The sequence below is a fragment of the Leucopleurus acutus genome (assembly GCF_964270905.1).
Source record: "Leucopleurus acutus genome assembly, chromosome: 4".
Taxonomy (NCBI): domain Eukaryota; kingdom Metazoa; phylum Chordata; class Mammalia; order Artiodactyla; family Delphinidae; genus Leucopleurus; species Leucopleurus acutus.
Genome location: NC_139146.1, coordinates 126,022,312 through 126,046,665, shown reverse-complemented (window position 1 = coordinate 126,046,665; position 24,354 = coordinate 126,022,312). Strand labels below are relative to the sequence as shown.

At 43.4% G+C, this 24,354-nt stretch overlaps 1 protein-coding gene across 1 annotated transcript in view; it reads right to left on the bottom strand.

Moving 5' to 3' along the window:
* The window catches only part of TMEM154 (transmembrane protein 154), a gene marked incomplete at its 5' end in the record, with an annotated part of 50,591 nt that overhangs the window by 14,827 nt on the left and 11,410 nt on the right, over positions 1-24,354 (bottom strand). The window contains 5 exons of the mRNA XM_082838206.1: positions 3,131-3,191; positions 5,261-5,346; positions 6,519-6,546; positions 12,705-12,743; positions 12,834-13,079. Of these exons, the coding sequence (XP_082694332.1) occupies positions 3,131-3,191; positions 5,261-5,346; positions 6,519-6,546; positions 12,705-12,743; positions 12,834-13,079 (460 nt within the window). The remainder of the gene's footprint in view (positions 1-3,130; positions 3,192-5,260; positions 5,347-6,518; positions 6,547-12,704; positions 12,744-12,833; positions 13,080-24,354) is intronic.

The window sequence follows — 24,354 nt, the reverse complement described above, 5'->3', positions numbered from 1 at the left end:
GACGTAATGATGTGTCAAAATAGGTTAACCGATTGTAACGAAGGTCCCGCTCTGGTGGGGGGTGTCAACAGCGGGGAGGGTTGTGCATGTGGGAGCCAGGGGTATGGGGGACTTCTATGTACTTTCTGCTCGATTTTGCTGTGAATCTAAAACTGCTCTAAAATAGAAAATCTTTAAAAATAAAAAAAAAGTCAGTTGGAGAGGATGGGGAGAATTATTGCCAGAGCATAAAAGAATTCATTTCATTTGTGTAGTGCTTTAAAACTTACAAAGTTTTTTTCTCTCTTGGGATCCTGTGAAACTAGAAGGACAGGTGGCATTATATCCATTTTACAAGATGAGGAAACTGAAGCTTACAGAGTTAAAGTGACTTGTCTTAGTACAAAGAATAAATGATCATCCAAGTCGGGTCTTGAAACCAGTCTTCTGATTCTAAGCCCAGTGACCATTGCACTCACCACCTGGATCTCTAATGATTCACAAGCTTTCAGAAAAAAAATCTTCTATCTGTCCTGGATTCAAGGTTCAAAGTAAATGTTTCATCAATTATCAACGTAATTAAGACAATAAGAGAAAGAAATGTAAATAAAATCACGACAGAAAAGATTATCCAAACTACAAGATAATCCAAACTACGTACCCTTTCAAAAATTCCGGACGGCTGAGAGGACTATTCTGAAATCACCAGCATATTACCTCGCCGGTAATGGATGGGGAACCTAAAGGCTCCAGATCACTACTAGGGGATGAAACAAATTCATAATTTCTCAGGATTGGTAAGCGCCAAAAAGAAGTCCCCAGGGAAACCAGGAGCAAAAAGAATGCTCCACATACTAGATGTGCCTGGACCTTAGGACACAGGCTCATTCACCCAAAAGGCAATAAGTTTATGTATATCAATTCTAACTTTTTATAATAATTAAAAATAACTAATACTTATTGAGAGTTAATTTTGTACCAAGATTTGTTCTAAGTGCTTTGTACTTTTCTGAGTTTTTAGTGAATAAAAATTAAATTTGCTCTGCAATATCATGATACCCTTTGAAGTAATCAGACAGTGTCATCAGCACCAAAGACTGGGGACTTGCCACTCTTGTTTCTATAACACTGGTCCTGGCTTCATCAAGAGGGAATGAGGTGACAGCTTGACAGTTGTCCTGTGAATTAAAACCAGACCAACAGAGGAATGTAGACATTCCCTTTAAAATCAATAATTTAGCATGAAGCAGCTCTCCGAACAGGTTAAGGCTTTTTGCCTTAGAAGCGGAAATGTGGTAGAGCTTACTTCAGAGACCAGCCTCTCGGTATTTCAAAAACATGATTTCTAAGACGCTTTTAGCACCATACAATTCTCTAACGTTAAGCTTCTTCTATGTTGCCAATAATTTCAAGGAACAAGAGGCAGGTATATAAAAACCAATGACATCTCACATCTTTTGAGGGTGCACATCAGAGATGCAGTAAGAAGATATTTATAAGGTTTTGGGGGGTGATCTGAGCCCTAAACTGGACACACATAGATGTTCATTTTTAGGTAAAAATGCAAAGGAAATAATTCCTTCGTAATGTCCTCTGTGATACTCCCACGAGCATTCTTTTTTTTCTTTCATCTTCTTGTTAATGTCTGATATCTCCTTTAAATAGGATAGACTCTTTTCTGAACCAGTGGTGAATTCTAACATGCAAGTACCCGCAGAGGTAACAATGACTGACATCTACAATAAGGTGCATATCCTGCATCAGAGCGGAGGCTCACCTCAGTAAGATTATGGTGGCACGACTTCTCAGGTAAGGCTTAGGGGAGGAAGCAGAACAAGGGTCTGGAAGACAGATATCTGACTGCCCCAATCACTGTCTAATAATCAGTCTTTCCTTGCATCGCTCTGGCTTCAGGAACTGCTTATGACAAGTGACTGCGCTCTGGAAACATTTAAGGGGACTTAAGGTGCAGGGCCTCTGGGTAACTTGGAAGGAGAGACGGTGGGTGGTCTTTATCCTGCTTTGAAAATGTCTTCTGTTTATTCCGACAGAAGTGTAATATCTCAGTTACAGGCTCAGTCAAGTTCCCTACTCGTCGGTCATCTCGGAGTCACCCCATCAGCAATTCTGTGCCCCCCAAAGCACAGCAGTGCTCTGTGGAGCAAGTCCCTGACTTACTGAATCATCAATCCTATTTCCTGCGAGCATGTCCCAGGTCCTGACCAAAGGATTCTCTGATCAAAAACACCCAGACACGGTAATTTCTATCCTCACAAAAGATAATATAATTTAAACAAGACTGTGGAAGGCTAAAGGACGCACAGGCCCCAGTGCGCTAAAATTTTCTATTAAGCAGAGCCACCTAGTGGTAGAATGAAGTATGGGTTTTTAAAAAATTCTCATTTAATTTCTCTCATATAACAATCCAATTCAGGCGGGGTTTTCTTTCGTTTTGTTTATGTTCATTTTACTCACTCTTGTTTACAGTTACCCCTTTGAGATTGTCACCTCCATCTGTTTTCCTTACCAAACATCTACTCATCCAAGGTCAACAAACCTACAGTTTGTCATAATCAGAACGTTTAGGACTAAAACAGAAGCCGACTCAACAGTGTCTCTTTAGAAGGGCAAAAAAATGTCACTACTAATTTATTTCTAAAGATAAAGAGTCACTAGGATATTTAATTTGTACCTTTCTATTTTCCATAACTCACACTTTCGTTTCTCCATACACCCATGAAAACTGTCACATAAAATTTATAGGCACAGGGACTTTCCTGGTGGTCCAGTGGTAAAGAATCCACCTTCCAATGCAGGGGACATGGGTTCCATCCCTGGTCAGGGAACTAAGATCCCACATGTCGCGGGGTAGCTAAGCCCGCACGCCACAACTACTGAGCTGGCGCCCTGAACTACAGAAGAGAAAACCCGCACACCACAACTAGAGAGAAGCCCGCGTACCACAACAAAGAGCCCGTGTGCCAGCAACTAAGACCCGATGCTGCCAAAAATAATAAAATAAATAAATGAATAATAAAGAAATCTTAAAAAGAAATTTATAGGCACAGAGAAGGTGAGCAAAAGTCCTCAACTGTGGTCTCCAATCTCCCCCTCCCAACCATATATAATCTGTGGTAGAAATTAGAAGTACCTTGGGTTGCTGTGGTTTGGTTCCTTTTCTTCCTCTAAAGTAGGTAAACACTCATAGTTGGCTAGGACAGAATAAAAGCAAGCTCATTGTTAGTCACTAAAATTCTGTTTTTTATCTACAAAACTCGTGCAGTTGAGTATCACATTTCTCTGATCTGTATGGTTAGTTGTGCAGAAATGGCCTCACCAGGGAGTTTCAGAGGTTAAAAGATTAATGACGGCAAGGCTCTTGAAATGGAAAAAGCACTAACAGCACAGATACAAGACTTCAACGTGCCTCTGGCCCCGTTGGAAAGGGCACAATTCATCACTGCTTGGTTATTCAGTCCCTGAGGAACACCACTGGGGCTCCAAAGGCTAGAATCTGCATGGATCAGAGTAGACACAGGAATAAAACGGCTTCACCCAAGGTCCTGATGTGTCTGCAGAATGATTTCAGTCTGGAGGCACAACAGGAAAGAAGCAGGTAAAGTGGGGAACAGTCGACCTTGTTAAAGTCATCAGAATTCTCTCCTATTACACGACTGCTGTTTCCAAGGGGGAGAGAAATCCACTGGATCTATCACCTATGTGTCAAAGCCACTCTCTGCTTTAGCTGTCAAATGGAAATGCCTTCTTCCAGATTTCTGGTTTTAGTGAGTGTAACAGGATCATGATTTTATATTACAATTATCTGAGTCACAAAAGGAAATACACCAAAATATTAAGAGAGATTGGTTCTGGGTGGTAGAACACTTTTTTTTTTTTTTTTTTTTTGCATTTTCCAAATTCTACTGTGTACGTATATTATTTTTATAAACTAAAAACAACAAAATGAAACTACTTTAAGGACTATCTCAATGACCCACTCCATCCTCAAATGCTTTACAGAACCATTCTTCCCTAAATATTGGACTATGAAAAACTGTTCAAAATTGTACAATTTCGTTAAATGGTTCTCATCTTCTGGAAAGCTCATCTTGATGAGCCTCTGGTACAAAAATTCTAACACCAAGCCTCTGGATTTGAGAACTCCATTGTAGATTGTTGAATCTGACAGCTCCCAGGGTATTTGCTTTAAGACAAATGTTAAAAATACAAGTGATAGGATAATATAAATAGTAGATTGTAGTAGTTTAGCATGAGCATTAAAATAATTTATTGATTTTTTAAAGGAATCAAAAATAGAAAAAACAGCTGTCATCATTTTTACATCTAAATGTTGATTTAATGAAAAGTAAGGGACATATACTACAATTACTGCCAGATATCAATTGGAAACTAAGTTATAATTGGATATTTATATTACTATCTCTATTAGTGCTGTCCAGTAGAACTTTCTACAGTGAAGGGAGTGTTCTAGATTTGCACTGTCTGATATAATAGCTGTTAGCCACAGGTGGCTACTGAGCCCTCAAAATGTGGCTGGAATGAGTAAGGAACAAAATTTTAAATTTCATTTAATTTTTTAAATTTTAAGTTAAATAGACATATATGGCTAGTGCCTACTAGACAGACAGATCTATGTAAACCATATTTGATAAAGTTTTATATTTATATACAGATTAACATCACAGATCTCTAGATTCTATAATATATCAGATAATGCCAGATGGTAACTTTTTCCAGATAGTTTGGTTTCAAGAGATTTCCTTGCTCGAAAATAAGATCATTTTCAAGAAGAAAAAGACCATTTGAAAAACTTGTGCAAAAATACAAAAGAGGGCTTCCCTGGTGGCGCGGTGGTTGAGAGTCTGCCTGCCGATGCAGGGGACACGGGTTCGTGCCCCGGTCCGGGAAGATCCCACATGCCGCGGAGAGGCTGGGCCCGTGAGCCATGACCACTGAGCCTGCGCGTCTGGAGCCTGTGCTCCGCAACGGGAGAGGCCACAACAGTGAGAGGCCCGCGTACCGCAAAAAAAAAAAAAAAAAAAAAAAAAAAATACAAAAGAGTAGCAACCATTGATGCAATAATTAAACTGCATATTTAAGGATGGTCAGACACCCTGCTTACTTTGTGCATGTGCCAGATGTAATGTGGGTGGGCTCACAGGGTCCCTCTAGGACTCATGGCATAGTTACAAATTGGGGGCAGCCTTCTCTTACCACAGAGCACAAAAAAACCCACCTTAGGTTATTCCACACCACATACCATTTCTATTCATGCTGTTCATCCACTTATCAAGCTCTTCCATTTCTATTTCCATCACAGAGGGTGTGTCTTCCTCAAAAATAGGGCTGGAGAGAGAAAATAAAGAGCTTGTTGGAAAAAACAAAACCAAAACCAAAACCAACATGTGTGATGTGCTGAATTTCGTTTGAGGAGCGCCTAGGATGTTGACCGTTGGCTGTGAGGAAGACGAACTTGATTCAGTGTCTTACACTCCAGGGTAGGCTGGGGGTTTGCCCTATTCAAGAGGACCAAACTCTAATAGGAAAAAAGGCAAAAACGAAAATAAACCGTCATCCATTACTGATGATGGGCTGAAAGGCAGCCCAGGAGACTCTGCTCCTCCGGAAGGTACCAAGCCCGAGACTCCCCCGGGGAGTTGCCACATTTAGCATTTTAGCCTTGCTCAATTTCACTTCCCTTTCTTTGGGGTTTTGATCAGTGCTCCAGGTCCAGAGGCCACGGTCAACAGCCTACTTTCATCACCTCGCCCTTCCATTCCCAGGCTTTCCTGCCTTGAAGAAATGGAGCCCTTGTGCTAAAAAATCCACCGTCCTCCCTAGCCGGGGCTCAGCGCGCAGTTCAGGGGAGAAGCCCAGGTTAATGTAGGTGGGGTTGGGGGAGGGGACCACCTGCTCTGACCGCGTCGCTGCGTAGGCGCCACCCTGCAGAGGAAGCCAGGCTAGTGTCCAAATAACCGGGGGGTGGGGGGTTGGGGGGGTGGCAGAGGTGGTGGTGACATCGCCCCAGGCCACTCCTCTGGGTGTCATCCTCTCTTCCTCTCTTTCCTCCACCCCCTCCCACCACCTCCATTCCTCTTCTCACCCCCTCTCCCCACCACGCACTGCTTCTCAACATACAAACCTCAGGCTTCTACCAGGGCTCCCCTCCCTTAATAACCAGCTAAAGTCTCTTCCCTGGAGATAAAATTTTTAATCAGAATAAATGAACGGATGTCCTTGAAATACACCCAGCGTCAGCATACTCAACCAACAATGCATTTGGAATCAGTAGCAGTCAGAAAAAAAGTTCTTTTCTGAACAAAGGACGTTGCCCTCCTCTCAGATCTCCCCTGGGGTGAGGTGTGGGCACTCGGGCACATCCTCTTGGGGCTGGGGAAGCCAAAGGTCCCCGGAAGGGGTGTCAAACCCAAAACTCTTGAAAACCCGGCTCTCTAGTCTGTTCATCCCCCGACATCCTGGCCCATCCCGAGCTGGACTGGAGGCAGTGGGGAACTTACAGTTTCATGTTTTCACTTCCCAGGTCATCTAAAAGAGAGTAAATATAAAAGTCATGTTAACTTTCAGTGTGTGTAACAACTTTTTATTTCCAACAGCTGAAATCTCCTCTACAAAGAGAGGAAATTACTTCAAGTAGATAATGTTTTGAAAGGAGCAGTAGTTAACCTCTATGTCAAACAAGGGCAGACTGCTATATTGAAATGAGGTCCCATCCACGTGAAATCTGTTCTTTTAGATCTGGTGGCCCTCTGAGAGCGCTCACTTCACAGTGGATGTCCATCCCTCTTGACTATTTTTATCCATAGGAAGAGGAAAACAGTGGTAAGATGGAGAAAGGAGGAGTTGAAAAGAGGGCTTGTTCCTGGGCCCCCAGATGTGCCAGTTCAAACCACTGCTGTCTCATCTCCTTGCAACACACTGTCCCTTTGTCCCAGAGTAGGACGTGGGTTATCAATCACCGGCTCCCCCTGGAACTCTCCTCTCGCCCTGCTCTTTGTGTGGGTGGATCTCTCACAACCTTCTGGTCTCAGTGAAACCAAGTCCCCCCTAAAACAGAAGGTCCCCTACCAAGTTTATGATTAATCTCTCTATCCAAATCTTCATTCCCCTTCTTGTTCCCTCTGACCTCAGTCCTGTGCTAAATAAACACTAACCAACCAGAGTCAGATGACTAAAACTGCTGTTATCGATAACATCATTAATGTACTAAAATTGCTGTTGTAGATCTCATCATTAAAGCACAAACTCAGGTTGTTTCTCCAGGGCAAGTGGTGCTCACAGACCCCCAGCCATGGACCACCTCGTCAGAGAATTGTAAACCAGAAACGTCCTGACTCCCAGAATCACGATTAAGAAATGTCACAGAGGGCTTCCCTGGTGGCGCAGTGGTTGAGAGTCCGCCTGACGATGCAGGGGACACGGGTTTGTGCCCCGGTCCGGGAGGATCCCACATGCCGCGGAGAGGCTGGGCCCGTGAGCCATGGCCACTGAGCCTGCGCGTCCGGAGCCTGTGCTCCGCAACGGGAGAGGCCACAACAGTGAGAGGCCCGCGTACCACAAAAAAAAAAAAAAAAAGAAAGAAAGAAAAAGAAATGTCACAAGACGATGATTAATCGCAGCTTCTTTGTTCTTCTTTAAAAACACCCCTAACTCAGTGATCAAGTTGGACTGGATCTGAGGCTTGTCTCCCACCCCCTTGCTTGGCGCCCTGCAATAAATCCTTCCTTTGCTGCAAACTCTGGCTTCCTTTGCTCTTTCAGAGCCTGGCTTCCTGCACCCTGGGCACTCGAGCCCTTTTCCCAGTTACATCAGCTTATACTCTTTCCTCAGAGAGGCCTCCCCTACCTCCTCTGTCTGAAGTAAGGCCCATCTTTCCTACTGCTTCCCAGCTCAGATCCTCGTGTGCTACTCCATAGTGTCTGCCACAATTTGTCATTGATCAGTTTCTCTGTTTAACTCTTTTTTGTCTGTCACTCCCACTAGACCATAGCTGCCAAAGGGCGGGGATCATGTCTGCCTTGTTCATGGTGACATCCCCCAGCCCTACCCCATCTAGTTTGCACGGTACCTGACAAACACCCCGTAAATATTTATAGAATAAATGAATAGGTCTTAATCTGGATTGTCCAGCCCTGGGGTTAAATTTGTGCCCAATGTTTTGGATTTAACATTCTCATAATAGTGAAACTTCCAACAAGCCTGCTTTTTGTTGCTGTTAGTTGAAGTGAGTCAGGTAACAGTTTGCAAAATGGCTTGAATGCTGACCAGACTCCAGATGAACACGGGCAAGAATTAGAGCCCAGGGCTCAGACTCTGTTTTGTTTGGCAGTGGAACCAATGCACCCAGAGAAACGAGGCAATGATGGCCAGCGAGTGGATAGCACAGCCCCACTGCACCTTCTATGTTGTGAAAACCACTGGGAAGCAAACCGCTTTGTAGAGGTCCACTGAATAGTCAAATGGTCTCGATCCTTAGCCATCAGAGGCCTCCTTTGTCTGGGAGGCAGAGGTGCAGATCCTCAGCGAGGGAACACAACCAGCAGGCACCTGGAACTGAGCTCCTGGCAGCCGGGAGCTGCTGTAATTTCCTGTGGGTTGGCAAGCTTTAATGGCACAGCTAACCCAGGAAAGTTGGGCACAGATGTCAGTTTCATGCCATCACTGCTTCCCTTCGAGGGGCTGTAGGTTGTGTCCTCCTGCCTCTCGGTAGGAATCTGAAGCTTCCTGCAGGTGCCTGACTCCTCAGACACTTCAGTTGGGGAAAGGGGAGTATGTTCATCTCATTTTATATCCATGCATTTTTCATCTAAAATGTACAGGCTATTCCTTAAGGGATTTTACTATAAATAAAGCCCCTATACAGCTGAACCTCCCTACAGGTGACCCATAAAAATGCCCCTGTTTTGTCCCTCCCGCCTTCCCCTCCCTCTTTCCCTGCTTAATAACCCCTTACAGCCCCACCGTGGGGGGGGGGGGATTTATCTTTCTAATCTGGGTGCCCGCAGGCTTCGCGGTGAGTCAAAGCTAGCCCTGCATGCGGATGACAGAAAAGTTTAAAAACCCATTACAATAGTGCTCCAGATGCACCAAACGCGAAGCTCCTGTAATCAGTATTCAAAGAGAGCAAAAAGCCTCCTGTGGCCTCGTCTCCCCTGCGCCACGGCCATTACCCCTGCCCCAGTCGCCATGGCAACGGGAAAACATCTGGGAGAGCGCCCAGGAGCCGAGCATTAAGCTGGGAGGGAGACCAATTACCCGTCCTCAGCGATCAGGCCCTGCCCGCTCCACTCCACCTGGCTTCTGTCTCTTTATTAATAGCCACCTACTCCTTCTGCACCGGGAGGCAGACGCAGGTCTCACACAACCCACGACCCGCACTTGATTCCATTTTCCCTCCCACAGCCCTGCCACTTCCTGTCGGCCTCCACACTCCCTCCGCCTCCTTCAGTTCCCCCCTGACACCCACTTAGCCCCACGAAGCCCCCTGCCGGCTAGACTCCCGGGTGCACTTGACGGTAGGATTGCAGGGAAGAGGTGGGGACGGGGGACCCAGCAGGACACCGGCTCTCTTATCTGGTCTCTGTGCTGAACAGTGAGCAAGAGAGTCTTTCTGGAGCTTGAGCCCAGCCACGTGTCCTGTAGTTAAAACCTGTTTAAAGGGATGCTTTACTGCCAGCTGTTTCCCCTGCAGCTCTTTCCCAGAGATGCAGCACATCAGGACACCTAATAAATGTTAAATAATAACAACTGCAAATCTAATGCCTGCAAGTCTAGGGAAAAGGACAATAGCACATTAAGTCACTACACAGCCTTCCCTTTCCTGGACAAGGAACGGACAGGCCCAAAGAAAAAAGGTAATTTCCAAACAGGTGAAGTGTTCTTTCTACAAATATTGGCCAAGTGCTCCCCAGTTGTCAAATTTAAAGACATTTCTTGGTGTGGAAGAATAGAGCAGGCTCTATTCACCTGAGGACAGAAACAACGTGTCTATTCCTAACCTGAGACATCACCCATGCCCTCCCACAAAACATTCCTTTGGGAACTTTCCAAGCAAAATGCTGGTCTGACGCAGTATGACAGTTTTATTTTTCCTGGAAAAATAAATTAAAAATATATTTAAATCAAATTCCGTTAATTTAAATATATTCTCCTTTTATTGACTTGCGTTATAATGCTAAATATGAATGGGGGGACTTCAGTGGGCAGTGGTTGTGAACATTTTCTCTGTCAGTCTGTCTGAAGAGAGAGTCATCAGTTAACCATCTGAATCTATATTAAAGGAGTGGCAAGTAAAAGAAAATATTCCAATAAAGCGCTCCTTACCAAAAACTTTGGTGATAAGCAGTTGCTTTGAAATTCTAAGTTTTCCATTTGTGTTTTCTTAAAGTGAGGCATATTTAAAGTAAAAACGATATGCCAATTTGTATTAAGAATAATGTGCAAATTTACTTTTACCTCTGAGAATAAGTGTTCTCTGAAAAACGTTCTAACATTCTTTCATCAACTCATTCCTGCAACACATTTATTGAGCAGCTAATATATGTGTTGGGCTAGGCATTCTGTTAGATAAAAGGGATAATAATAATTAGCTGACACAATATGCTGGGTACTGTTTTTTCTAAGTGCTTTAAACAGATGAATCCACTTAATTCACGCAACAACTCTATGAGGTAGGTGCTGAGTTTGCCCATTTGACAGATGAGGAAACTGAAGCAGAGGTCATAGAGCTAGGAAAGGCAAAAGCCAACTAGGCAGAGTATTCCAAAGTCTGTCCTTGCCACACTATTCAACAAGATAAATAAGACAAGTTCTTAGTTCTCTCGGACCTTAAAGAGAACATAACCTCGTAAGAAAGAGAGACCAAAAAAAGGCAAGTCACCAACTTATGCCAGTGTAAATACTGTGCACAATAAGTGTGAACAGTCAAGAGGTGGTGATTAATTTTGCCTGGGGTGTGATTACTCAGCTCTTCGTAAAATCTTTAGAACTGGGCATTGAAGAAGGGGGTGGCAGTTTGCCAAGCAACAAAGAAGGAAATTCCAGACAGAAGACATAGCATCAGTCAGGCATGGAGGCATCAGGAAAGGGAACAGCAAATACTGCCTGGACCGTGTCTGAGGTCAGTTCTCACTTGTGAATGGCTTTTGAATTTTGAGATTCTCCAAATAAAATTCAGTGAAAAGTCCCTTTCTGGATTTAGAGCCTCAGAGCATGACCATTTGACTAGTCAACCCCGACCTCTCCCTGACCCCATGACTACATTAGGTAAGATCAGCTACAGGTTAGGGTTTGGGCAGGAAATTCTTACTTTCCCTACTTAAAAAAAAAAACGGGTCCAGGCAGCTCTGTTTGCTTTTTCTCTTTCTCTAGCTTACAAAGGAGCTCCCACGTGATGACTGTTATTAGGTCACCCTGAAATTGCAAGCAGTGGAGAAACATATGTATATCTTCTACTTTCTTGGAATCTATTACCCTGCCATGAAAAGTAATGCTCTTCTCTGCTTCCTTCCCGACTCGCATTTGCCCTACCTGCTGGCATAATGGAAAATGACCATTTACAGCTCCACGAGAGCTTAAAGCCTCTCCTGGTACTAGGATGGTGAGGGGGCCCGCAGGCCAAGGGCATGATCTCAAAGCCCGAGGTGCCCTGTTAGTGGATGTGAAGTACACAGAGTGAGTTTTGTATGCACATATAAATATGTATCTTATCACCCTTGAGTGACTTTTGGAATCCCTAAAGGCTTCAACTTGAAAATCTAATTGGGGCTTCCCTGGTGGCACAGTGGTTGAGAGTCCGCCTGCTGACGCAGGGAACACGGGTTTGTGCCCCGGTCCGGGAGGATCCCACATGCCGAGGAGCGACTGGGCCCGTGAGCCACAGCCGCTGAGCCTGCGCGTCCAGAGCCTGTGCTCCGCAACGGGAGAGGGCACAACAGTGAGAGGCCCGCGTACCACAAAAACAAACAAACAAACAAAAAAATCTAATTGGAGTCACTTTTACCGGCACAAGCCAAAAGAAACCAAGTCTGCTTTGGACTCAGAACTATCCCGACACCTAGTATTTGATAGTCCTGGCATTGGAAGTGAATCCTCTCAGAGTGTATCTCTGACCCTGGGGATGTTCTATCAGATTAGTTTTCCATTGATGATAGTTATCTTTAGCCAATCAGGGATTTCATTCTAAAAGTTAGCATAGATTTAATAGGAATAAGAATCATGCTTCACCCAGGCCTTTTCAAGATTAAATGGGGATGGGGCATAGGGCAGAAAACAGTATCTGTGACAAAGCACAGATGGAAGAATCCTCTTCTTGTGGCGGTGAGCCCAAGGACTCCAGCCTTCCCACCCTGTCCGCAATCTGACCCACATCTTCACCAGCCTAACTGTTTCCTCCAATGGTCGGGAAATGTTACGTTGACCTATTGGCCAAAATTACACAGGGCCCTCATCTAGATTAGATACAGAGATGGCAGCTGTGTATTTTAATTTTCAATTTAGGCTGAAAGCATTCTCTCTCTCTCTTTTTTTTTAAATAGGAAGGAATATGACATTTATAAACTCTGGAAAACTTCATTGAAACAAGTCATTCATCACGTATTATTTTACGTAGTTGCTTCACTTAAAAACCTCTCGGTTTCTTTTCCCGCACCATCCCAACTCCAGGCAGGTGTTAGGATAATACTTACTTGTCTGTAAAGCACTCTGAGATCCTCGGCTAGAAGGCTCTGTGTGGAAGCAAAAAGTATTGTGTTTTATCATTTATTCATTAACATATGAGGCAGTTGTCTGGAAATGGGAACAGGCAAAATATTTACCTTGTTTATTCCTTTTTCTTTTACGGTATATTACAAAGAGTATCACGGGTAAAAGTAGGACGGCCAATAAAAGCACTGGGATCAACCCCATTAATATAAACTGTAATTGGCCTGCATCTTCACTAATAAGGGTAGGACTCATACTGACAGGGAATATTTCTGTGGTCACCGCAGCAAATATGCTCGGAACTGTAGCCTCTTCATCACTGCTTCCCAATTCTGTTGACAGTTCTGTTTCTTCCATTTCTGTGGGAACACACACAAAATTGAGATTGTCATGGAGACAAAGTTAATATGGTATGTTTTCAATGATTTGAAATTTATCCGACATGCATCCAGTGATAAACTTGATCCGCTGGCTTTGGTCTTCCAGTTCAGTGTGACACAGAATACTATTGATCGAACATAAATGGAGCTCAACCTGGGAGTATATTGAACGTGGATCAGAGCCCAGAGATAAACCTCCCACAAAGGCTGGCAGTTTAGACGCACTTAAGCCAAGGGCGTTGAGAAGCTTTGTTGTGTCAAGGGCGATATTCCAGGTTATCCTATAGGGTATTTTAATAACATTTCTGAATAAATCTAAATTCCCTTTTACTGAGAGTTAAGCGCTTGCCACGTAACACTTTTAGGTAAAAGGATTGCACTATGTCCTAATTTTTTTTTTTTTAATAAAAGTTTACCTACCAATGGAAAAGAATTCTTTGAAATCAGGGTGACTGATCAGATGTCAGTGTAGGCCTCAGTTCTGCAGAGAACTAAGTCGTCTCTGAAATGATCCTACAGAAATCCTCCTGGACTCTAAATAAAAATATAATGTGTATCTCGTTTGTACAGTGAAATTCTCAAGGGGAATTTCCCTTAGAAACTAAGGAAATTACACCAATATTTAAATTTATTGAATAACATGCATCTTTAGAACTTTCCCTATTAATAAGCTATATGCATGTTTATTCTGTTGGGACTTCAGATTGCGTTCGGAAACATCCATGGTTCATCACAGGATAGGAAAAGACTAGTAGCTAGATGATTATTTGAAAAATCTTTCCTCACCCGGCTCTGTAGTGACCATGGTCAGGAGAGCCCAGGTTTTCTTCCCATCGTGGTACAGTGTTGCCTATCATTCAGGTGGGGTCCAATGAGAAAACCAGCATATGAGCTGAGGCTACAGACAACTTATCCAATGGGATAATTTATGTGAAAGTTCTTTCTAAGGTGAAAGTTACTCTGCAAAGGAAGATGTCCACTTCCTGAAGCCATGTTCAGGCACATTAGGCCACCACCCAGAGGGTGACCGACTGGGCATGGCAGGGTCAATTCAGTCCTTAGCTCTCCACATGACTGCATGACAATGATTTAAAAAGTATTCTTTTGATCACAGTCTAACTTTTCAGTTATAGAAACACTTCAATTTCTCCGAAGGCCAGGGGATCCACTTGGTAATCATATCTGTCAATGCCACCCCAAACCCTCAGAATCAATTACAAACTGCAGAGTCTAAGTAACTGGTGTTCTTCTCGTGTATATACTGAAAGCAGGATTAAAAAATATCTACCACTTATTGACCTCTGCCTTCAGGGTTAAGTGACTTTGCCCTATATTTATGTCTTTGAAATAAGGTAAGTCAATGACGTATTCACACATTTGTTAAAAGCTTTGATGTATCACATATCACTCTGGACCAGGAAAAGATATTTGTCCACCAGGACAATCTCCTCCTTAAAATCACCCTGCTTGCAGAACTACTGGGACCAAACAGCATTCTTCACTGGTAACCCAGGCCAGCAAAGACTGGATACATTTGGGGGGGACAGGTGGGCAGTGGGAGTAGTAGCACACACACAAATGCAGTTGGTGACAATGGCCCTATTCCTTGAAGTCAGTGCTGATGGACCTTCCTCCAATAACCAGACCTCCTTTTTATTTCTTCTGTTTATTTACTTCTGCTACTGCTATAGCTGCTGCTATGATTTCAAGTTACCTTTTCAGATAACTTACTAAGAGCCAAGCCCTGTGCTCTGCCTTGTACCCAGATTATCTCATTTTGTCCCCACCATTTTTTCAGATAGAAACCGGGCAGGGAGCTTATACAACTAGCACACAACCACAAAGCTATCACAGGGGAGTGAAGATTTAAACCCAGGAGGGATGATTGCAGAACCTGAGCTTGGAACCTCACACAATATTTTCCTTCCCATCAGACAGGAATGGAATGATTATGAATCATGAAGTGGTAACCAAGAGAGGGAAACTTGTGTTCTTGCCCCTCAGCCTACAGGAAGGTGGATTTCTGGCACAAAGGCAATGAGGGGCTCTCATTGGACTCTTGCTAAGCTCCTCAGCCCAGGCAGCTGTGAGCAGAGCTGCCCAGAACAACAGGATCTTTCCAGCCTCTCCACGGAAGGCGAACAATTTCCCAGTAGAATACTCAGAGCTCTGAGTCACACTTGACCTGTTGCCCCAGAAGAGGAGAAAATGGGAAAGGAAATAAGCTAGCAAGAATAATGAGGGTGTTTGGACAATCAGGCATGAAAGAGAAATGGAGAGAAGCACACAGATGGTCCTGGGTTGTGCACATTTATTTCTCAGCACAAGGGACAATGCTGGTCACAGGTGGCTCTTAGTGGCATTTTGGAGTGAAAAGGACTGGAAATTTTCTCCACAATATCCCTCTTACACACACCATAACATATGTTTTCCATGTTAACCATCATTTACTCTCTCTGATTCTCTAGTGACTATTTAAATAAATGAGAGTCAAGGGTTCTCTGTGTGTGTTTTATTTTTCTTTATTCTGCAAGCCTTCATCTCCAGACGCTCCTGTGACATCCTTCCTCACATCCCTCCGTTCCCAAACAAGACCATAATAGCTCCAAATAACAAATAACAGTCATTTATCAGATGCTGATAGTACATGCTAGGTACTAAGATAAACATGCACCATCTAACTATCTTCACAACAAGTTCATTGTTCACAGTACAAATAAAGAAACTGAGTCTCAAATGTCTCGCCCTGTGGTACAACCCTGATATTTACACTGTCGGCTCTACTGATACACAGAGTTCTTTTTAAATTTTATTGAAGTACAGTTGATTTGCAATGTTGTTCATTTCTGCTGTACAGCAAAGTGACTCAGATATAGATAGATATATAGATAGATAGATATATAGATATACACACACACATATAATATATATATATTCTTTTCATATTCTTTTCCATTATGGTTTATCACAGGATATTCAGTATAGTTCCTTGTGCTATACAGTGACCTGGGAAGAGCCTCTCTCGCCTCCAACCCTCCCTTTCCTTTTGTTGTTTATCCATCCTATATATAATAGTTTGCATCTGCTAATCCCAAGATCCCAATACTTCCCTCCCCCACTCTCCTCCCCCTTGGCAACCACAGGTCTGTTCTCTATGTCTTTGAGTCTGTTTCTGTTTTGTAGATAAGTCCATCTGTGCCGTATTTTCGATTCCACATATAAGTGATATCATGTGATATTTGTCTTTTTCTGACTTATTTCGCTTAATATGATAATCTCTACGTCCGTCTATGTTGCTGCAAATGGCATTTCATTCTTTTTTATGGCTGAGTAGTATTCCATTGTATATATATGCCGCATCGTCTTTATCTATTCATCTGTTGATGGACGTTGAGGTTGCTTCCACATCTTGGCTATTGTGAATAGTGCTGCTGTGAACATAGGCGTGCATGTGATATGTAGGGTTTTGAAGCTGCGTTCCCTTGAGCATAGGTGCCAGTGACAGTGAGGGTTCTAGTCACTTAGTGGTTATGGAAATTTGGGCTCAATGTTCTAATCTGTACAACTAAGGAATGAGACCCAAGATCCCATCTATTTCCACATCTCTGTGTTGATTCTAAAGCGTTTATCTTGTTTTTAATTAGACTTTTTGAACAGGCACTACACACATGGCACTAAGCTCAGAGAGGACATTTCACTACACCCTTTCCCCAGCCACTCAGTTTTCCTCCCCAGAGGTAACCACTGTTTCTGCCAGAAAACTCTCTGCATGTACAAGTGTAAGTATCATTTCCTGTTTCCTTTTTTAACACAAACGGTAGCAAAATTTATATATTGTACTGACTCTTGTTATTTTCACTTAAAATTAGATCTTGAAGATTATTCCTTGTCTGTATACAGAGAGCTGCCTTTTCCTTCCATTATTTGTATATATCACAACCTATTCCTATTGATGGGGACTTAGGTTATTTCTTTTGTATTTATAGGTTATTTCTTTTGTGTTTCCCATGATGCTGCCACAGTGGCCCCTGCACACCTGTCAGCTTGCACATCTGCAGTGTATCTCCAGACTAGGGAGAGGAGGTTGGGTGCAGCACCAAACTGCTCTTGGGGGTTCTGCCCTCACAACTGCTCCAAGACAACTCCAGCCAGTCCCTGCGCAATGAGAATTGGCAGAAACTGAGTTGGAGAAGGGCTGGGTACGCAGAGGGTCTGTGATGGAAAAGTTGAAAATGTTGGGGATCAGCCCAAGAGTCTGTGCCAAGAGCATCAAATGTCATCAAAGGGTGAGCCGGAAAACCAGGGCGGGCCAGGCATCTCTAACCAGGAGTGAGTCGCCAGGGGGACAGGAATCCCAGCTGTGAAAATGCTGTGTGTTCCACAAAGGCCCACGCTCATGCCTGGCGTTGGTAGTTTGCTATTTCCTCCGTCCTCTGCCCACTCTGTTTCCCCATCTCTAGACTGATCTATTCTCTGTTGCCCAGGAGACTAATCTTTCCGGTATAACTTCTTCATTTTGTCTTCTTATCTAAATGTGGACATATTTCATGGAAAAAGGGGTGCAGCCAGGGGTTGGGGGGTGGTAAAACTGAAGAAGCTGCAGAAATAGAAAGAGGACCAAGTGTGAGAGTGGAGAGATGGGCGGCAGCCAGAGAAGTGCACAAGAGAAGAAGCAGAAGAAAGAAGGAGGACCATTGTCGAAAGCAGAAGGGCTGTGTGAAGGGCAGTGGGCGTGGCTTTGAACCCCGCCTGCACTGGTGTAGGGGCTTGAGGGCGGGTCTGCCGGGACCTCTCTTCCCTCCAGGGGCCTTAGTCACGCTCTCTCCAGTGACCCCACTGCAAACCTCCCGGGATTCTCCCTTTCACTCTCTCTCTCTCTGCTCAGATAATGGAGCATTAATAGCAGATAATGGGAGTGGTCATGTGAGTGATGAAATTAAGCTGCAATACTTCCCTTTACTTTTAATCCTAAAATGGCCAGATAATTAACTGCACAGTGTAGAGAGTCACTTAGAATCGACTATTGACCATATATCCATGCAAACACAGCTGGGATGCGTATTTCACACATCTGGTGGGGACCCTGGGAGGCATCCTCATAAGTGGGAAAAGAGGGAAAATGCTTGAGGTGAGCCTGGCAGCCCAGCAACTGGGTGGGCACCTCGCCCCTTTGTCACCACTCCGAGCATCGTCCCCCAGTGGAAGTGACTCTGTTTCTCGGTGAAGCAAACTAGCTGACTTCTCCTTTTGAAAATGGAACAAATGTGCGACCAAGCTCTAGTCCTTAAAGTTAAAATAAAAGTCTTATATAGCAACTGCAAGGTTGCCACACTGATATTACAATGTAAAATAAAACAATGAGGAGAGAATGTGATTAAACTCAGAATATCGGGAAGCATGTTGGGCCTCAATCAGACGCTCCATTCTTTCACTTGTTATGTCGACTCCATACACAGACTGTTGAAGCTATCTTATAATTCAGGCAGTGAAACGAAGAAAACACGGCAGGCGTCAGGTATTCAAATGCTGTCCTGCTCGGTGGAGAAACTGGATTTAATATGGATTTCAAGATGCTCAAGAAACCAAACCCAAGAAGCCTGCCCACTTTCCATTCCCCCGTACCTCTGTCTACAGCAAAGAGATTCATGTTAGAAGGAAGAGATCAAACCAAACCAAGAAGTCCTCCAGTGCTTTTCAGCCTTGGCCGTACATTAGAGTCACCTGGGGCCCTTTCCAGCCTCCCAATGCCCAGGGCACACACCCAAACCATTACATCCGAATACCTGGGGTGAACCCAGGCCTCAGTATCTTTCACAGAGTCCAGTGTGCAGCCAAGGCTGAGAACCAGGGCTCCAGACCCTGCCCGCTCCTGGCCCTCCCCTGTCTACCCCTCTTTCTCTCTGTTCCTTCTTGGTGAACTGGAGGAGAATCAGGCCAGGGATTTGGATCCCAGCTCCCAGCAGCTGCCCACTCTATCACAAGAACACAATCGTTTAAAAATCATCACTGAAGGGGCTTCCCTGGTGGCGCAGTGGTTGAGAGTCCGCCTGCCGATGCAGGGGACACAGGTTCGTGCCCTGGTCCAGGAAGATCCCACATGCCGCGGAGCGGCTGGACCCGTGAGCCATGGCCGCTGAGCCTGCGCGTCCGGAGCCTGTGCTCCGCAACGGGAGAGGCTGCAACAGTGAGAGGCCCGCGTACCGCAAAAAAAAAAAAATCATCACTGAAGTCTTGAACCCCTGAGAGCCTCTGGCCGGGATATATTGAGAGACAGCTGTGACAATCGTGCCTTATTATTCAAATAAGTTTGAATAAGGGACTTATTAATAACAGAGATTGTGCTGGAACTTAAAAACCACGTCTCCAGCAAAGGTCACTGCTGGCAGAGAGGCTTGGAGGTCTGAACCAGCAGTCCACCCACACTGGTGTGTTCCAGAATCATAGGGAGGGCTCATCCCACACACATGGCTGGGCGCCACCCCCAGAGCTTCTGATTTAGCAGGTCTGGGATGAGGCCAAGAACTTTCACTTCTAACAAAATGCTGATGTTGCTGGTCTGGGGGCCATACCTGGAGAACCATGGGTTTGAGTGGCCCAAACAATCTCATGGAGTTGTGTTTAATTATCAGTCATACCTATTGCTGTTCACGACACTTACTGTGCACCAGCATCATCTGGTATTTTAAGCTCCACCCAGATCAGTTACTTGAGGACATCGGAGGTTGTGGCCCTGAGCAACGGAATGTTTTTAAAGCTCCCTAGATGAGTCCATTAAGTATTTATGCTGGGTTGAAAATTACTGAGTTAAATCATAATTCAATTGACTTTAATTTGCTGTTATTCATGAAGATAGTCCTATTAGCTTTAAAGATGACTGGGGAATCCTACACAGAAAGAAGCCTTTGGGAGCAAAATTAATAAGGTGTATTTTGGCATTGAAATTGGAAGGAAAGAGTAAAACTGTCACTATTTGCAGATCACATGACACTTTATATAGAAAACCCTAAAGTCTCCACCCCCAGACTATTAGAACTAATAAATGAATTCAGCAAAGTTGCAGGATACAAGATTAATATACAGAAATCTGTTACATTTCTATACATTAATAATGAACTATCAGAAAGAGAAAGTTTTTAAAAATGCTGTTTAAAATTGCATCAGAAAGAAGAAAATACCTCAGAATAGACTTAACCAAGGAGGTGAAAGACCTATACTCTGAAAACTATAACACATTGATGAAGGAAATTGAAGATGATACAAAGAAATGGAAAGATATCCCATGCTCTTGGATTGGAAGAATCAATACTGCCTAAAGCAATCTACAGGTTTAATGCAATCCCTCTCAAAATACCCATGACATTTTTCACAGAACTAGAACAACTAATCCTACAATTCATATGGAACCATAAAAGACCCAGAATTGCCAAAGCAATCCTGAAGAGAAAGAACAATGCTGGAAGCATAACCCTCCCAGACTTCAGACTATACTACAAAGCCAGAATAATAGAAACACGGTATTGGAACAAAAACAGACACGTAGATCAGTGGAAGAGAATAGAGAGCCTAGCAATAAACCCAAGCACCTATGGTCAATCAATCTAAGAGGAGACAGGAATATACAATGGAGAAAAGACAGTCTCTTCAATAAATGGTGCTGGGAAAACTGGACAGCTACACGTAAAAGAATAAAATTAAAACATCCCCTCACATCATATACAAAAGTAAAGTCAAAATGGTTTAAAGACCTAAATGTAAGACCTGAAACCATAAAAGTCCTAGGAGAGAACACAGGCAGAATACTGTTTGACATAAATTGTAGCAATATATTTTTAGATCTGTCTCCTAATACAAAAGAAATAAAAGCAAAAATAAACAAATGGGACCTAATTACAAAAAGCTTTTGCACAGCAAAGGAAACCATCTACAAAACGAAAACACAACCTACGGAATGGGAGAAAATATTTGAAAATGATAGGATGACAAGTGGTTAATATCCAAAATACATAAACAGCTCATACAACTCAATATCGAAAAACAAATAACCCAGTCCAAAAATGGGCAGAGGACCTGAACAGACATTTTTCCAAAGAAGACATAGACATGGCCAACAGGCACATGAAAAGATGCTCAGTATCACTATTAGAGAAATGCAAATCAAAATCACAATGAGATATCACCTCACACCTGTCAGATGGCCATCATCAAAAAGTCTACAAATAACAAATGTTGAAGAGGGTGTAGAGAAAAGGGAACCCTCCTACACTATTGGTGAGAATGCAAATTGGTACAGTCACTGTGGAAAACAGTCTGGAGGTTCCTCAAAAAACTAAAAATAGGGCTTCCCTGGTGGCGCAGTGGTTGAGAGTGCGCCTGCCGATGCAGGGGACACGGGTTCGTGCCCCAGTCCGGGAGGATCCCACATGCCGCAGAGTGGCTGGGCCCATGAGCCATGGCCACTGAGCCTGCGCGTCCGGAGCCTGCGCTCCGCAATGGGAGAGGCCACAACAGTGAGAGGTCCGCGTACCGCAAAAAAAAAAAAAAAAAAAAAATCTAAAAACAGAACTACCACATGATCCAGCAAGTCCACTCCTGGGTATGTATCCAGAAAAAATGAAAATCCTAATTCAAAAAGATACATGTACCCCAATCTTCACAGCAGCACTATTTACAATAGCCAAGATAGGGAAGCAACCCAAGTGTCCATCAACAGATAAATGGATAAAGAAGATGTGGTAAATATTGGGGGGGGCCAAAAGTTTCATTCAGTTTTTTCCTCAAGATGGCTCCAGCAGCACTTGGTTGTCTTTAACTTCATTCAAAACAGTTTTGTTAGATTGTATAGTGACAGCTGTCATATCAGCATGCATTTTAAAAAAGACTTACCAAAATTGGTGAATTTTTGTGTAGTCATTTTAATATTGAAGATGGAAGAAAAAAAGCAACATTTTCAGCATATTATGCTTTATTATTTCAAGAAAGGGAAAAACGCAACTGAAACACACAAAAAGATTTGTGCGGTGTATGCAGAAAGTGCTGTGACTGATCAAACGTGTCAAAAGTGGTTTGCAAAGTTTCATGCCAGAGATTTGTTGCTGGACGATGCTCCACAGTTGGGTAGACCAGCTGAAGTTGATAGTGATCAAATCAAAACAATGATTAACAACAATCAACATTATACCACGCAGGAGATAGCTGATATACTCAAAATATCCAAATCAAGCATTGAAAATCATTTGCACCAGCTTGGTTATGTGAATTCCTTTGATGTTTGGGTTCCACATAAGTTAACCGAAGAAAACCTTCTTGACCATATTTCCGCATGCGATTCTCTACTGAAAAGTAATGAAAACATTCTGTTTTTAAAACAAATTGTGATGGGCGATGAAAAGTGGATACTGAACAATAACGTGGAACGGAAGAGATCGTGGGGCAAGCGAAATGAACCACCATGAACCACACCAAAGGCCAATCTTCATCCAAAGAAGGTGATGTTGTGTGTATAGAGGGACTGGAAGGGAGTCCTCTATTATGAACTCCTTCTGGAAAACCAAATGATTAATTCCAGTAAGTGCTACTCCCAATTAGACCAACTGAAAGCAGCACTCGATGAAAAGCGTCCAGAATTAGTCAACAGAAAAGGCAAAATCTTCCATCAGGATAATGCAAGACCGCACGTTTGTTTGATGACCAGGTGAAAACTGTTACAGCTTGGCTGGGAAGTTCTGATTCATCCACCTATTCATCAGACATTGCACCTTCGAATTTCCATTTATTTCAGTCTTTACAAAATTCTTTGAATGGAAAAAATTTCAATTCCCTGAAAGACTGTAAAAGGCACCAGGAACAGTTCTTTGCTCAAAAAGATAAAAAGTTTTGGGAAGATGGAATTATGAAATTGCCTGAAAAATGGCAGAAAGTAGTGGAACAAAAGGATGAATACATTGTTTAATAAAGTTCTTGGTGAAAATAAAAAATGTGTCTTTTATTTTTACTTAAAATACTGAAGACAGTTTTTGGCCCACCCAATATATACAATGGAATACTACTCAGCCATAAAAAAGAATGAAATTCTGCCATTTGCAGCAACATGGAATCACCTAGACAATATTATGCTTAGTGAATATAAGTCAGACAAAGACAAATACTGTATGAGATCACTTATATGTGGAATCTAAAAAATAATACAAATGAATCTATATGAAAAACAGAAACAGACTCACAGATACAGAAAACAAACTAGTGGTTACCAGCGAGGCGAAGGAAGGGGGGAGGGGCAAATTAGGGATATGGGACTAGGAGATGAAAACCACTATGTATAAAACAGATAAGCAGCAAAGATATATTGTACAACATGGGGAATTATAGCCATTATCTTGTAATAACTTGTAATGGAGAATAATTATAAAAATACTGAATCATTATGCTGTACACCTGAAACTAATATAATAATGTAAATCAACTATACTTTAACAACAACAACAACAAAAATAGGTGCATGTACCTGTCAAGCAGTCTATCTCTTCAACTCTGACATTTTTTTTTTTGCGATATGTGGGCCTCTCACTGTTGTAGCCTCTCCCGTTGCGGAGCACAGGCTCCGGACGCACAGGCTCAGCGGCCATGGCTCACGGGCCCAGCCGCTCCGCGGCATGTGGGATCTTCCCGGACCGGGGCACGAACCCGGTCCGCTGCATCGGCAGGTGGACGCTCAACCACTGCGCCACCAGGGAAGCCCTGACATCTTTTTACAAAAATCAGTTGTTCAGTATCTGTGACATCTGATTGTGATGTGGCCAGGGGTAAAACGGGAATACAACAGGAACAAACAAACCAGACTCCCCAGGCCCAAGCTGGGCTGCAGGAGGATGACGGTGCTGATGCAGGGGGTACTAACGCCGAGTGAATGGACCACCTCCTCGGTGCTGGGGTGCTGGCGTGGACCAGACGGTGCCACTGGGACACCATCCTGCATAAGGCACAGGGGGAGCTCTGAAGGGTTCTGCCCTTTCTCTAGTTTACTTGGTTTTGAAACAGTACTATGAGCTGTTAATTACCTGAAATGATTTCCTCCTTGTACTATTTGCTTATTGTCTGTGTCCTCCTTTGTTCTGCTCTGTCTCTATCTCCAGCCCCGGGAACCGTGTCTGCTGTATGGTTGCTGTTCACTGAACAGCTATTTAGGAAAAAGGCCAGATGAGCCGGAGGTGAAGTGCTAGACAGGCCTCTCGCCTTTTTATCAAGAGACTGATATCTT